The following is a 14,223-nucleotide window of genomic DNA, read 5'->3' as shown; positions in this document are numbered from 1 at the left end:
TTTTCTTCCTCTCCAAATAAGAAGTGATCCTATCCATTCTGCAATCTAGAAGGGGAACCACGTATAGAGCGTCACCCGCCCAGGTTGCCCTCAAGAGGCACTGGCTCTGCTCTCTGGCTGGCACTTGGGTGTGCAGCCCTTGGCATCCCTGTGGCTGCAGCCCTCCCGGAGCCGGCAGGGCGCGCGCTGAGCTCCGGCGGGAGGCTTGTGGAGGATCGGGCAGCAGGAGGAGCGTGTGAGTTGTGGGCGTCCCTTTAAGAGCTGCCGGCCGACCGGCCTCCGCCTCTCAGTCCTCCGAGAGCCGGCGGTCACCGGTCACCTGGGGCTCACAGGGCAGTCAGATCGCGGCGGGGCCAGTGCTCTCGCCCTCGGAGGTGGGAGTAGGGGCACCGAGGCCAGGTGCGGGAGCGGTCTGGAGCGTGGCCGTCCTGCGTCTCTCCGAGGCGGAGGATGCGGGAGCGCATCTGGGCGCTGCTGCCGCTGCTGCTGCTGCTGCTGCTGCTACCGCCGCCGCTGTGGGGCGGCCCCCCGGACAGCCCGCTCCCGGAGGTGGAGCCCGAGCCAGGGCCTCTGCAGCCCTACGACCTGCTCTATGCCAGCGGCGTGGCCGCCTACTACAGCGGGGACTACGAGCTTGCCGTGCGCGACTTGGAAGGGGCGCTGCGCAGCCACCGGCGCCTGAGGCAGATCCGCGCGCGTTGTGCCCGCCACTGCGCCGCGCGCCGCCCGCTCGCGCCCCCCGGCGCCGGGCCGGGGGCAGAGCTGCCCTTCTTCCGCGCGGTGCTGGAGCGGGCGCGCTGCTACCGGAGCTGCGAGACCCAGCGCCTCGGTGGCCCGGCGTCCCGCCACCAGGTCAGCGAGGATGTGCGCAGCGACTTCCAGCGCCGAGTGCCCTACAACTACCTGCAGCGAGCCTACATCAAGGTACCCAGTCCGCACACCTAGGCTCCCTGTGGCTCCAGGTGCTCTCCTGAGTCCTCGTCACTGTTGTTTTCTTGCCAGATTTGGTCTCTTTTAATGTTTCGTTCTTTTTTTTTTTTTTTTAATTTATTGGTGTGACATTGGTTAATAAGATTGTATAGGTTCAGGTGTACAATTCTATATATATTGTGTGTGTGTTCACCATCCAACGTCAGATGACCTCTTTTGGCCACCTTTTATCCCCTTTTTACCCCCTTCCACCACCCCCACCTCCTTTTCCTTCTGGTGGTGGAAGGGGGTAAAAAGGGGATAAAAGGTGGCCAAAAGAGGTCATCTGACGTTGTTTTGTTTTTTGCTTAATCCCATCACCTTTTTCACCTAGCTTCCCAACCCCCCTTCCTTCCGACAGCTGACATTGTGTTCTCTGTATGTGAGCCTGTTTCTGTTTTGTTTGTTAGTTTATTTTGTCCATTACATTCCACATATAAGTGAAATCATATGGTACTTGTCTTTCTCTGACTGGCTTATTTCACTTACCATAATACTCTTCATGTCTATCCATGTTGCAAAAGATAAGATTTCCTTCTTTTTTTATGGCTGAGTATTATTCCATTGTGTAAATGTACCAGAGCCTTATATAGAGAACCCTAAAGATTGCACCAAAAAACTACTAGAACTGATAAATGAATTCAGTAGAGTGGCAGGATACAAAATAAATACCCAGAAATCAGTTGCATTTTTAAAAATATATATTTTATTTATTTTTTACAGAGAGGAAGAGAGAGGGATAGAGAGTTAGAAACATCGATGATAGAGAAACATCGATCAGCTGCCTCTTGCACAACTCCTACTGGGGACGTGCCCGCAACCAAGGTACATGCCCTTGACCGGAATCGAACCTGGGACCTTTAGTCCGCAGGCCAATGCTCTATCCACTGAGCCAAACCGGTTTCGGCTCAGTTGCATTTTTTTTATATACCAATAATCAACTATCAGAAAGGGAAACTAAAAAAAAAAAAATAATATAATAATCCCACTTACAATTGCATAAAAAATACCTTGGAATAAATTTAAACAAGGATGTATGTACTCAGAAAATTATAAGACACTAGAGAAAGGAATTGAAGAAGATACAAATAAGTGGAAACATATACCATGGTCATGGATAGGAAGAATTAAAATAATTAAAATGTCCATACTGCCCAAAGCAATCAATAGATTCAACACAATTCTTATCAAGATACCAAATGGAATATTTCACAAAACTAGAACAAATATTCCAAAATTTATATGGAACCACAAAGGACCCCAAAAAGCCACAGCAATCTTGAGAAAGAAGAACAAAGTTGGAGGAATCACACTACCTGATATCAAACTGTACTACAAGGCCATAGTAATCCTTTAATGTTTCTGTCATGTGTTTGTAGATTCAGGTATCTGGTGGTGTGAGCTCTGTAACCAACACTAGATGAAGCTGGGCAAGTCGTTAGCTCTGTTGCGCTCTCTCTCTCTCTCTCTCTCTCTCTCTCTCTCTCTCTCTCTCTCTCAAAAAGGACTGTGCTGATAAGATGATGTTTAAAGTCCCCACTAAGCACTAATCCTTGAGACGTTGTCAGAGTTGGGTCTAGCATAAGGTTTCTCTCACTTCATTTCTTGGTGTAGCTCCACATCCATTTCTCTGCTGTTTCCACTCCTTCATCCCTCCTACACGCTAGTCTGTAACTTTTCTCTGAAGCTTAAAAGAAAGCATTCTCAAAACAGTAGAGATAAAAATAGGTTTGCTCTGAAATAAATTTGTCTCTCTTCTCCCCTGCATCTACAAAAGTTTAAGATCAAAGGTTAAAGAGAAGGAATGCTTGGAGAGGTGAAATCTGTGTGAGGCAATCTCACTAAGGCTTCCAGTTTCTGGAGGTTTAAGTGTTAGACTTGGTTATACATCATCAGATGCCCAGTGCTCTCATTCTGGTTTCATTTTTGTGTATTCAACTTGCCTGAACTTAGTTCAGGAGGTATGCGATATATATTAACATTTCCCCCATATCCACAATGTTGAAGATCTATCTGGATGCTTCAGCAGAGAGCACTTAGCTTGTGGTTCTCAACCTCACCCCCACTCTTACTCACTCATGTTGCTCTTAACTTTCCGCCTTTCTATGTCAATATATCAGTGTCTCTTCTACAGCTGTTGAAGTGACAGTTCATGCCCGCCAGTGTACCAGGCTACATTTCTGGGGTGGTGAAATACACATTATGTGCAGATATTTAGGTGTGTTTAGCAGCTCCTCCCTCAAGGTCTCTCCCCTCAAGCTTTCAGGAGATTTGCAGATGTGGGTTGAGTTCAGGAAATCACAGCATGGGCAAACTCTTAACTCCCAGTGTTGTGGCTAAGATGCTGGACTTCACTATATGATATTGGGCAAGAAATAAGGAGAGAGCCTTGAGTCTTTTCCAGGATTTGTCTTTTGTTTACTTGTGCCTCCTGATAGATTTGTAAAGGCATGCAAATCTGATTTCTTTTGAATAAGTGGACAGTTTTGGTGGTCTTACAAAAATCAGTCAATGGTAAGCGGAGAGGGGACCTTGAGTGCCTGACAGCTGAAGATATATAAGCTAGTTCCCAGGGCAGAGCGTGGGTGGTCCCCTGTAATATACTCTTCCCAGGAGTCACAGATGTGAGCTTGGCAGTCCTGCTGAGAGCTCTGTCACACATCTTGGGCAGATTTTCTTTTCTCAGGTCCTATAAAAATAAATAACCATGAGGTAACAAAATGTGTGTTTCTTCGGTCCTGTCATTAAGCTTGCTTCACTGTAAATGTTAGCATTTATGTCATTCTCCTGCTCCTGTCCCATGGCTGGAGGTCAAAGAAGGTGACACCAATAGGTTTAATATGCGTCACATTGCTGCAATGAATTGCTTACAGGAGTTAGTCATTCATGGGCACCTCCATGGGTGAACTACTAGGTGTGGTCTGATGAACCCATGAAGTTTAAAAGTTCTTCTAAAAATATGTGAAGCAATGTAAAAAATAAATTACCAGCAATGTTTCTAAGAGCAGAACAAATCTTGTATCTTCTCCATATTCACCCCTTCTCCTACAGGCAAGTCTTTTTGGATCCATGTAATTGATCATGTCTTTGGAAATTCATTTTTGATGGTTGGAATTTGCAGGAATATTTTTTGTGAACGTCAAATAAGATGCATCATGGTTCTGTCCCTTCCCTCCACAGTTTTAAGCCTTTGCTTGGCTTCCAAGGAATTTGGAATTTCACACACACACACACACACACAATCTTTTGAGAATAAAACAAAAAATTTCAAATAATAATGGAATATCCTGACAGGAATGGATTCTAAAGTTCATTCCTTGATGATACAATGAGGAGTTCCCTGCATGTGCTTGGATATGGTCATGTTGTTGTTGAGTTACTTTTGATCAATGATCCAGTTTGCACTTGAAAAAAGATAATCTTGGGCCAGATTGATTTCAGTGAGGACTCTGCAGTCAGGATTTGAGAATGGCAAATCTATAATCTAGTCAGAACTAGTGGGCTTCCTAGAGATAAGGAAGTACAGTTATTCTCGCTAGGGCTTTACAAACTGTGGAAGCTCTTGGGAGATGCTACTCTTCCCACCCCCAAATCCCAGGAAGTGAGACATTGATGGAAGCAGATCCTTTATGCTGGGGTGTTGGAAGGGAAGAATTGAATTTTGTGAAATCTGAGTCCCGTCCAGATCAATTTCACATTTCCCTGACAAGGAAAGGGCGATTCAGAGAGTGAAAGGGGCTTGCCCAGTGTCACCTGATTTGATTTGATGAAATGAACACAGGACCAGAATTCAGGAGTCTGAGCTCTGACAATAACTGATGCCCATGCTTGTGCTGTGCCCACTGCCCCATGGGGCTGCCTCAGGTCCCAGGGAATGCTTTAGTCTCCAGGGCTATACTTCTGCCAGATTTGGACAGCTCCAGGGATGAGCTGATCCTTGTCCTGCAGGATACCAGACATACAGTGCATTTATCTTAAGGCCTGCTCTGTAGAATCTTCCTTAAGACCTGGCATGTTTATCTGAACAGCTATGAGACAACAGTTCCACCTGCTTCTTAGCCAGGGAAAGACTATTCAAACTTTTGATTTTTATTATTTCTGATTGTAAGATATAACTCATGATTCATAGCCTAAACCCTAAAATAAAGCTTTTATCACAGTATTCTATGGGAAACTTTCATTGGTTTCCCCTTGTTACCGTATATAGCCCACCTAGTTTAATATAGCATCTATAGTCTGGCTCCCCCTTAACTCTACCAGCCCTGTCTCTCTCCCCCCCACCCCCCACTCTGCCACCCTCCAGCCAGAGGGAACAATAGATGCCTGGTCTTATGTGTCTCACACTTTTGCACATCTGGGCTTTGTTTATTCTTCTTTGGGAGGCATGTAGGCTCTGGAATGGGATAGTCCTGATATTGAACTTCAGCTCCTCAATCTCTAGCTGTGTGATGGTGAGCAAATTTTATAAAATTTCTGACCTTCTCTTGCCCCGTCTGCAATATAGGGAAATGATAGGATGTACCTGACTGTTTTGGATCGGGTTTCAGAGGAGATTTATGTAAAGCGCCCAGGACAAGGTCTCTTTCTCTCTGAACACTGGAGCCATGTTTCTGCTTATTATTAATTCTAATAGTAGATTTTTCCTTCTCTACGTGTTGAAATGGTAATTCGACTACCACAAATGTACCTATTTGGGTGAGGTCCTCTTTCACTCCCTGTGCAACTCCCAACAATCCATCATTCCTCCCTCCTCTAAATGTCCAGCCACAGCGAAGAATTTGTTCTTCGCGTATCATGTTTCACTTTCAACCTTGTTTTGGGAAATTCATATATTTGCCTATCACTTACATGAGCTCCTTGAGATTAAGAACTCTCGTAGTCATTGTTATATCTCCTAAAATAGGAGTTTTCAGATCCGGGTGATTATTAGATGATTATTCTTAATCACCTGGGTATTAAAAATGTGATTTAAAATGAGAGCTTTGGGGCCAGTAGGTCGGAGTTGGGTCCTCAGCATCTGTATCCCCCCAAATATCTAAACCAGGGGCAAAGGCAGTTAATGCTCAGTATATATTTGCTGAATAAGTAATAGCTTGATTCCTTGTGCATGAAATATTGTTGAGAAAGATTGCAGTGTGGTGGCCGAGGTTGCCCCACACTAGTTACTTGGTTTCCTGGCTGGTTGGTTGGGGGAGAAACTTACAGAAGGACTATAGATTGTTTGACTTGACACTCTTCTACTTGCAGGTTCTGGCTAGTGTTGCAAATCTCCTTTCCCTCCCTCTCCATCCCATCTCCCCTCCCCCCAACCCCCTTGCTCCACACACACTGATTTAATTCTTATTACCTAAAACTATGCTTCAGAAAATCCTTGACACATTGTGCTTGCTTTATGTACATTTGTTGAGTTTAAACAAATGCAGAGAGAGCCTTTTATTTAGAGGCCTAGAGGCCCGGTGCATGAAATTCATGCATGGGTAGGTGTGTCCCTCAGCGCAGCCTGCACCCTCTCCAATCTGGGACCCCTCAAGGGATGTCCAACTGCCTGTTTAGGCCTGATCCCAAGATTGGGCCTAAACGGGCAGCCGGACATTCCTCTCACAATCCAGGACTGTTGGCTCCCAACTGCTCACCTGCCTGCTTTCCTCATTGCCCCTAACCGCTTCTGCCTGCCAGCCAGATCACCCCCTAACCACTCCCCTGCCAGCCTGATTGATGCCTAACTGCTCCCCTACCAGCCTGATTGCCCCTAACTGCCCTCCCCTGCAGACCTGGTCCCCCCCAACTGCTCTCCCCTGCAGGCCTGGTCCCCCCCAACTGCTCTTCCCTGCAGGCTCGGTCACCCCCAACTTCCCTCCTCTGCCGGCCTGGTCACCCCCAACTGCCCTCCATTGCAGGCCTGGTCCCTCCCAACTGCCCTCCCCTGCTGGCCATCTTGTGTCCACATGGGGGCAGCCATCTTTGACCACACGGGGGCAGCCATCTTGTGTGTTGGAGTGATGGTCAATTTGCATATTACTCTTTTATTACATAGGATAGAGGCCTGGTGCATGGATGGGGGCCAGCTGGTTTGCCCTGAAGGGTGTCCTGGATCAGGGTGGGGGTTCCCTTAGGGTGTGGACCCCTTGCTCTGTGATGGTTTGCAGGCTGGCCACACCCCCCGGCGACCCAAGTGGAGGCCCTGGTATCTGGGATTTATTTATCTTCTATAATTGAAACTTTGTAGCCTTCAGTAGAGGCCAAGGCAGGCCAGGAACTTGGCTTCCTCCATCACCGGGGAAACCCACGCCTCCTGCTCACTCCGTGGCCTCAGCCATTTTTGTTGGGATTTATTTATCTTCTATAATTGAAACTTTGTAGCCTTCAGCGGAGGCCTGGGCTGGCCAGGGTGTGCAGGAAGCTTGACTTCCTCCATCGCTGGGGAAACCCAAGCCTCCTGCTCGCTCCATGGCCACAGTCATCTTGGTTGGGTTAATTTGCATACTCGCTCCTGATTGGCTGGTGGGCGTGGCTTGTGGGTATAGCGGAGGTATGGTCAATTTGCATATTACTCTTTTATTAGGATTTTTTCTTATCTGTGTGCTTTGTAATCTGGAAACTTGAATGGTATCTCTTTCTCCTGCTATTTCAGCCATTTAAGAAAAAACAAACAAACCTAGTGCTGTTTATTTTATTTTATTTTTTTACTTAAAACAAGCCTGCTCCTGCATGCGTTGTTTCTGAGTTGGTGCTTTGTGCTATTTGACCTTTGTATTTTCCTCAGAATTAAAGGGGCACAGAAAAAAATGTGATTAACTTAGGCAATGTTATCTCCCTCCTAGAGTCATCTCTCTAAACCCCCCTTTTATTGACCATCATCTATCTTATGAGTGGTTGCTAGAAAAGAAAAAAGTAAGCTCAAGGAATTTTCTCACTTCTATTCTGCTTTATGAACTTCTTTCTCTTTCTAGATGAATGCCTTAACAACAACAAAAAAAATGGAAACCCTAGGCCACACCTGCATGATATACATACTGTTTAGAATAAAAACCTTTCTCAAACCCCGTATTTAAATTTCTTTTTACCTACATGTAGACTTTGTGCCTTTTATTCCCCCAGTTATTTCACATTGGAGGTTAATTTTATGTCTTAAAAATAGCTGTTCTAAAATCCTCCTACTGGGTGATTTTTTTGTGTAGCCAGCTCTTGGGTGCTGTGTGCTAAGCAGTTAGAATCCCAGTTGTCCCCTCATGGGGGTTGTCCATTTGAAGGCCCAGTCGGCTCTTCATTGCAATTACAAATAGTGACACAGAGGCTTAAAATTCAGTTAAATGAGGGTAGCAACTGCTTATAAGTTTTCTCCTATCTCAGTCTGGTGAATCAGGGATTCCTTTACAGGTTTTAATAACAGAAAGTAATAAACTGCTTGTCTGTCTTCGCAGATCCCATCTTTGAGAATCAAGTGTATTCTGCCACTAATATAATTTGTTCACTGATAAACTCCAAAAGGATAGATAGCCTGTGGAATTCTTTTGGGAATGTTAGATAAAATGTCAGGTTCATGGGTGGGACTTGAGAAATTCTGAAAGGTGGGTGGGTTCACTTAAAATGAAAACTCCTCAGATTTGGTATAATAATGGTTCTTTTGTATTGCTAAGGCATTCAGTAAACTGTGGATTTCTTAGAATCACAGATCTTGGGACTGGAAGGGACTCCAAGAGACCATCTTGTTCAACTCTCTCTCTCCAGGTAAAATAATTGCTTTTGGGCAGTGAAAGAGGGGTGAGAGAGAGGGATAAGTACCATATTTGCTCAAGAAATGTGGTCTAGCAAGGGTATGGAGTAGTTATTTTTGCAACTATAAAAAATGCTACAACTTGAAAGACCCTCAGAGATCATGAAGAACTCTGTCCCTGTCACTTAATAACTAATAACACTGGCTTCAGAGGTTCCATGACAGATCAAGGTGGGCTAGCAAGGAGAGCTGGGTCCAGAATGCAGATATTCTAACGAAAGTTCCAGTGCTCTTTCCATACTCTATGTCATGGTCATGGCTGCCTCTATGTAAATGGCCATGGCAGACTCTGTAAAGGGTAGCGTGGTGAACCAGGGGTGCAGCTGGGACTGCAGTGAACCTTTTGCTTCGGAGACAGGGCAGACACGAGACAGATCTTCCTGCACTGCCCCGCCCACCCTACATTTTCATTCACATGATGCATCGACCACTCAGCCAAGAGTCACAGTTGTCTGGTGGAAAATTTTGCATTTCTCACTGGGAAAAATAATTTCTCCTGTCTTTTTTTCCATTCAGCTTTTATCCTATAATTCATTTTCTTTCCTTTCATTTATCCCTCTTTTCCCGTTCTCTGACTTCCTAGCTATGTAATTTTCATGAGACCTGGCCCCTCCTTTGCCAAATAGCCCAGACACATCTTTTAAAAAAAAGTGTTTCGGATTCAGACTTCTGAGTGGCATGAGTTAGTGCTTGTGTAAGATTTTCAGTTTTTAGAACTGCTGAGGGCGACAGACTATTGTTGGAAAAAGCCGATTTCACTCAACTACACTCCTTTCTGCCTTACTTAGTTTTCTATGCTTATTTCTGACTTTCTCCCTTTCCTCCCCCATTCCTTGCCCTATTGGTGACCTACATGGTGAGAGAGAGACTTGAAGGGAACAATTAGAGGGAAGAGACTTGCAGGTAGTGGTAGAGGCAATGTCAGGTTTCTGAATATAATACAATGAAGGGCATAGAGCTTCTTTGATACACAGCCATAGGCATCTACTTCTTTGAAACTTTTCATGTCCCTTTTCCTCATATGCCTTGTGTAAAACGTAGGCATATGTTGGGGAAGTTGTTACCCTTCCCTCTCAGCTCCCCATATTTCTGCAACTGCTCTCTGCCACATTCATGAAACAGTGGTATTCCAACCATCCCATTTTACAGATGGAATAATAAAACCCTAAAGTGAATCAAGTTGTCCATATTTATCTAGCCATTTAATGCAAGAACCAAGATTAGAATTCAAGAACCCTGAGTCCCACCTCTGTAACACTGCTGATGACCACTATGGAAAGACCCACACTGAACACATAAACTCAACAAAATTAAAACACATAGCCTGTCCAGCCTGTCCCTGACATTATTTGCTAACTGGAATAGATCTAGAAAACCAAAGCTACCATCTCCTTATGTGATGTTATTCCTTGCAGTGCTCTTCTGCCCACTTCTGGAAAAAACTCAGAAATGGGAACCTGGTCAGTGTTGTTCCCTAATAAACCTAATGAAAATTAATGAGGCAAAGAATCTTCTTTGGAAGGGAAATGAAAGAATAAGAGCCAGCGAGAGGAAGATCCAAGATGGCAGTTTTTTCCAGAAGTTCAGGGCTATTGGATTGATCCTGCTGGAATTCATTATCTGCAGATAATGGATTCAACTTTTGTGCAAGTAATGGGAACCTGCTGAAGATTGCAGTGTAATTATACTGGAATTCTGGATGGGAATGTAAAAAGGCAAAAGATGTAATCAAATAAATAAATCCAAAACAAAACAGAGAAGCTGTTAACAAACCCTGAATCCTAAGAAAGTTAATTGAGCCAATTTTGATTTATTCTTGTGTGAATGTTAGATTTTTAGCTTGCACTCTGCCAATATCAATAGGCTTGCATGAAGAAATCAACACATAATTAGGACTACAGAAACAGTGAAATTACCTTAAAACCAAATTTGGCTGTTTTTGAAAATGATCTCAAATTATAGTATCAAAGAGTAATCCAGAACACCATACTAATAATTTCCCCATTGAAGCAAGAACTATTTCTTAATAACATTTTTCAGATTGAATCCATAATCAACAATCAGCATTTGATTCTCGCACAACCACCAGGGACAGAGACTTTCACAGTCAGTCATTATTTCTATAGGATGACTAAGGGCTCAGTTATATAGTGGAGTCTACAGATCTCAGGTCAATAGGCATTTAAGCTGGAGCTTCTCAAGCTTGGCTTATTGACATTTGGGATGAATAATTCTTTGTTCTGGTGGGCTGTTCTGAGAATTTTAGGATGGTTTGCAGCATCTCTGGCCATTATCAATTAGACAGCAGTATCAGCACACTCCACCCTACTCCAAGCTGTGAGAACAACAAAAGTCTTCGTATACATTGCAAATGTCTCTGGGGAGTGAAAATCAATCTACATAGAGAGCCACTGATTGAATCATTTAGCCATACTGAAGCTAACTGGACATTAAGGTTAGACAAGTACAAAATCAATTTTTTTACTATATACTGGGTGGCAAAGTGCCCACTGGTGAATCATGATATTTATGAGAAAGTTTGGTTACAACTTGAAATTTTTCATGAGGGGAAATCCATTGGAAATAGAACCTCTTTCCCCAAGGTGCAAATTACTGGGCTCATATCCCACAGCTGGTGCTCCCCTGTGGCTGCATGCATCCAGCTTTGCGGGTAAAACCAGAGGCTCTGGCTTCCCTCTACTTACTGTCTGAACAGGACAGGATAGACTGCTTCAGCAACACAAGCTAGCACCTTTAGTCGTGAACTCCAAACTCCAGAATTAATGTATTTCTCATTCAACTTGGGAAGTACCCAGAGCCAACATTTAAAATTAATCTACGGAAACTCTTAGTTTTCTTGGGATTAGCTCTGTATCACTTATATCCGGAGAAAGCAGCTTGACTGAAACCCAAAATGCCAACATGTAGAAGTCTGGATAGTGGAGGAAATAAGAGGGGCCAGAGGAAAGGAGAATGACATAGAGATGGAGAGAGAGAGAGTCAGAGGATGTCTTGGTCTATTGAGGCTTCTAAGACAGAATACTCATAGACTGGGTAGCTTTTAAACACCAAACATTTATTTCTCATATTTTTAGTGGCAGAAAGGCCAACTGCTAAGAGCCCTGCTTCCTAGATAGTCATCTTTTCCCGTTAACCACACATGACAGGAGGGGCCAGAAGCTTTCTGGGGCCTCTTTTATAAGGGCACTAATTGCATTCATGAGGGCTCTGCCTCCATGACCTAATGACCTCCTGAAGGCCCTGCCTCCTAATACCATCAGCTTGGAGGCTAGGTTTCAACATACGAATTTTTGCAGGGATGCAAACATGCAGACTGTAACAGATAATGTGGTGGCAGTTCAGGGATGTTTTGTTTCAAAGCAATGGGATTAGGTATGGGAAGGACATAAGATTTAAGATATATGAGAAATTCCATTTAGAAAAAAATGGTAATTTTTAACTTTTAGATAGGAAAAAAGGACTAAGAAAGAAAAAAACATTGGAAGTAGACATAATGGAGAATTTGGAATATACGATGTCTTCAGGATAGATCTAATTGATCATATTTTTAAAAATAATATATACTATTCTGAGGCTTGAAAAATTGATATATGGTAATACATGAAATGATATCTTCAAGGAATTTTACTTTAATTATAGTTATAAAATATACCACTTCAAAACAAAGCTAAGTCCGAGTGAACTGTTGTTTTAGTGACTTTTTAAACTTGCTAAGGGAAATGCCATCATATGCCATTTCAGGTTTTATTGAAACCCTAGGTGTGGTTTGACCTGCCCTTTTACTGTGTGCCAAGTTCCCTACCCTCTTTCTGACTCAATATCTATCTCCGGGAAAAGATAGATAATAATAAAATAATAATAATAAAACCACACAACTCACAGGATTGATGTACAGATAAAAGGGGAAAATATTTTTCAAAGTCATGTATGAGGAATGAGCAAACAGATAAGATGAGAAGTGAGGAAGAGGAGGCGTTAAAATCCTCATAGAAGACTAAGTCATTTATACAACATTCATCACTTCATGCAGCTACAATGTGTTCAACAATTTTCTGACTTTATTAGAATAACTTATTGGGTTTTAACATCAAAACCCAGTTCTATATTCATAAACGTCCTGCTTTTTATTAGTGGTATAAAGAGCTCACCCACATGGACCTGAGTTTTTTTATCTGGAAAATAGGGATGACAGTCAGACCTATTTCACAGGGTTCTGGTAAGAATTAAAAAAAAGATTGTGGGCTCACGTAGGTCAGCACTGACACAGAAGAACTTGTTCCTTGCCTCAGGGTTTCTAGGCGGAGGGCAAACTTGTGAGGGCAGATGAAAGGCAGAAGAATAGGCACATACATCATGATAAACTTAGAAGATATTAACACATATAGTAGGTACAGAAAACTTCGGGATACACAAAATAAGAAGTTGACCTGGTCAGTTTGAGTCACGGACTTCACCTTCAGTTCTCTATACCTTGGAGTGCATGCTGACCAGCCTACTTTCACCTTCAGGCTAAAGCAGAAATCCTCCTCTTAATGAGAAGTGGGGACTGCTTTTTTGTTGTGTTGAGAAAAGTCCTTTTGTTCTCTTCTCCACTACATTCTTCAACACTCTGAATTCACAATTTCCGTGAGATTGTGGCCTCTTCTTTGTCCTTTTCAAAAAATGGGACTCTGTTCAAACACATTCCTAACCTTCTCTGTTTCATATTAATAGATAAAATCTCTCCCCACAGACCAACACGTCTTGGGAATTTTAAATCCCTGTAAGCCTTTTCCCCACTCGGATCTTGAGTACCCATCAGAGATGGCCTGGGTTTGGAAATCAACAAACATCTCATCATCACAAACACCAAAAATGACCCTACTTCTTGTATAACAGGCAAATGGGAGAGAAGCTAAAAAAAAAAAAAAAAAAAAAAAAGTAAAAGTAGAATGTTATGAGTCTAGGGATCAAGCAATTTAGACTCTGTCCCCAGTCTGTCACTAACTTTTCTCTCCAGGCATGGAGGTCTCCATTTGGACAAGAGAAACGTTAGGCCAGATGGCTTATAAGAGTTCTTTTTATCTCTGCCAGCCGGAGATTCTAAAATATTTTAGTGGACTGGTACTGAGAGCCAACAATCTACCTATGGAAAAGAAGGATGAGATAATGAAATGCAAAATAGAATGAAGATAAAAGGAGTTTAAAAGGAGATAAAAAAACAAGTGCTTCCAGTGTGTCTGATGACAGTCCATTTAAAACTTTCAAGAAGGTCACACAGATATCTAATTTGGTGGTTCTTTAAGAGGTACAAGATAAACTAGGGCATGTTCAGGAAGGACAAACAGATAGATACAAGACTCATAACTATGATGAGAAACAGTTGAAATAGGGATGAATAGACTAAACAAACAAACAAAAAAAGAGGTTTAAAAAATGCATCATCGGAGACATTCTCTTTTTTTTTCCATTTTGGAATT

At 43.1% G+C, this 14,223-nt stretch overlaps 1 protein-coding gene across 1 annotated transcript in view; it reads left to right on the top strand.

Moving 5' to 3' along the window:
* The first annotated feature begins 380 nt into the window (after nt 1-380).
* The window catches only part of P3H2 (prolyl 3-hydroxylase 2), a 165,316-nt gene continuing 151,473 nt past the window's right edge, over nt 381-14,223 (top strand). The window contains exon 1 of the mRNA XM_008151595.3: nt 381-924. Coding sequence (XP_008149817.1) covers nt 451-924 — 474 coding nt within the window. The 5' untranslated portion in view covers nt 381-450. The remainder of the gene's footprint in view (nt 925-14,223) is intronic.

The sequence above is a fragment of the Eptesicus fuscus genome, chromosome 3, assembly GCF_027574615.1.
Source record: "Eptesicus fuscus isolate TK198812 chromosome 3, DD_ASM_mEF_20220401, whole genome shotgun sequence".
NCBI classification, from domain to species: Eukaryota; Metazoa; Chordata; class Mammalia; order Chiroptera; family Vespertilionidae; genus Eptesicus; species Eptesicus fuscus.
The sequence above is the reverse complement of the archived record's forward strand: the minus strand, read 5'-3'. Positions and strand labels throughout refer to the sequence as shown.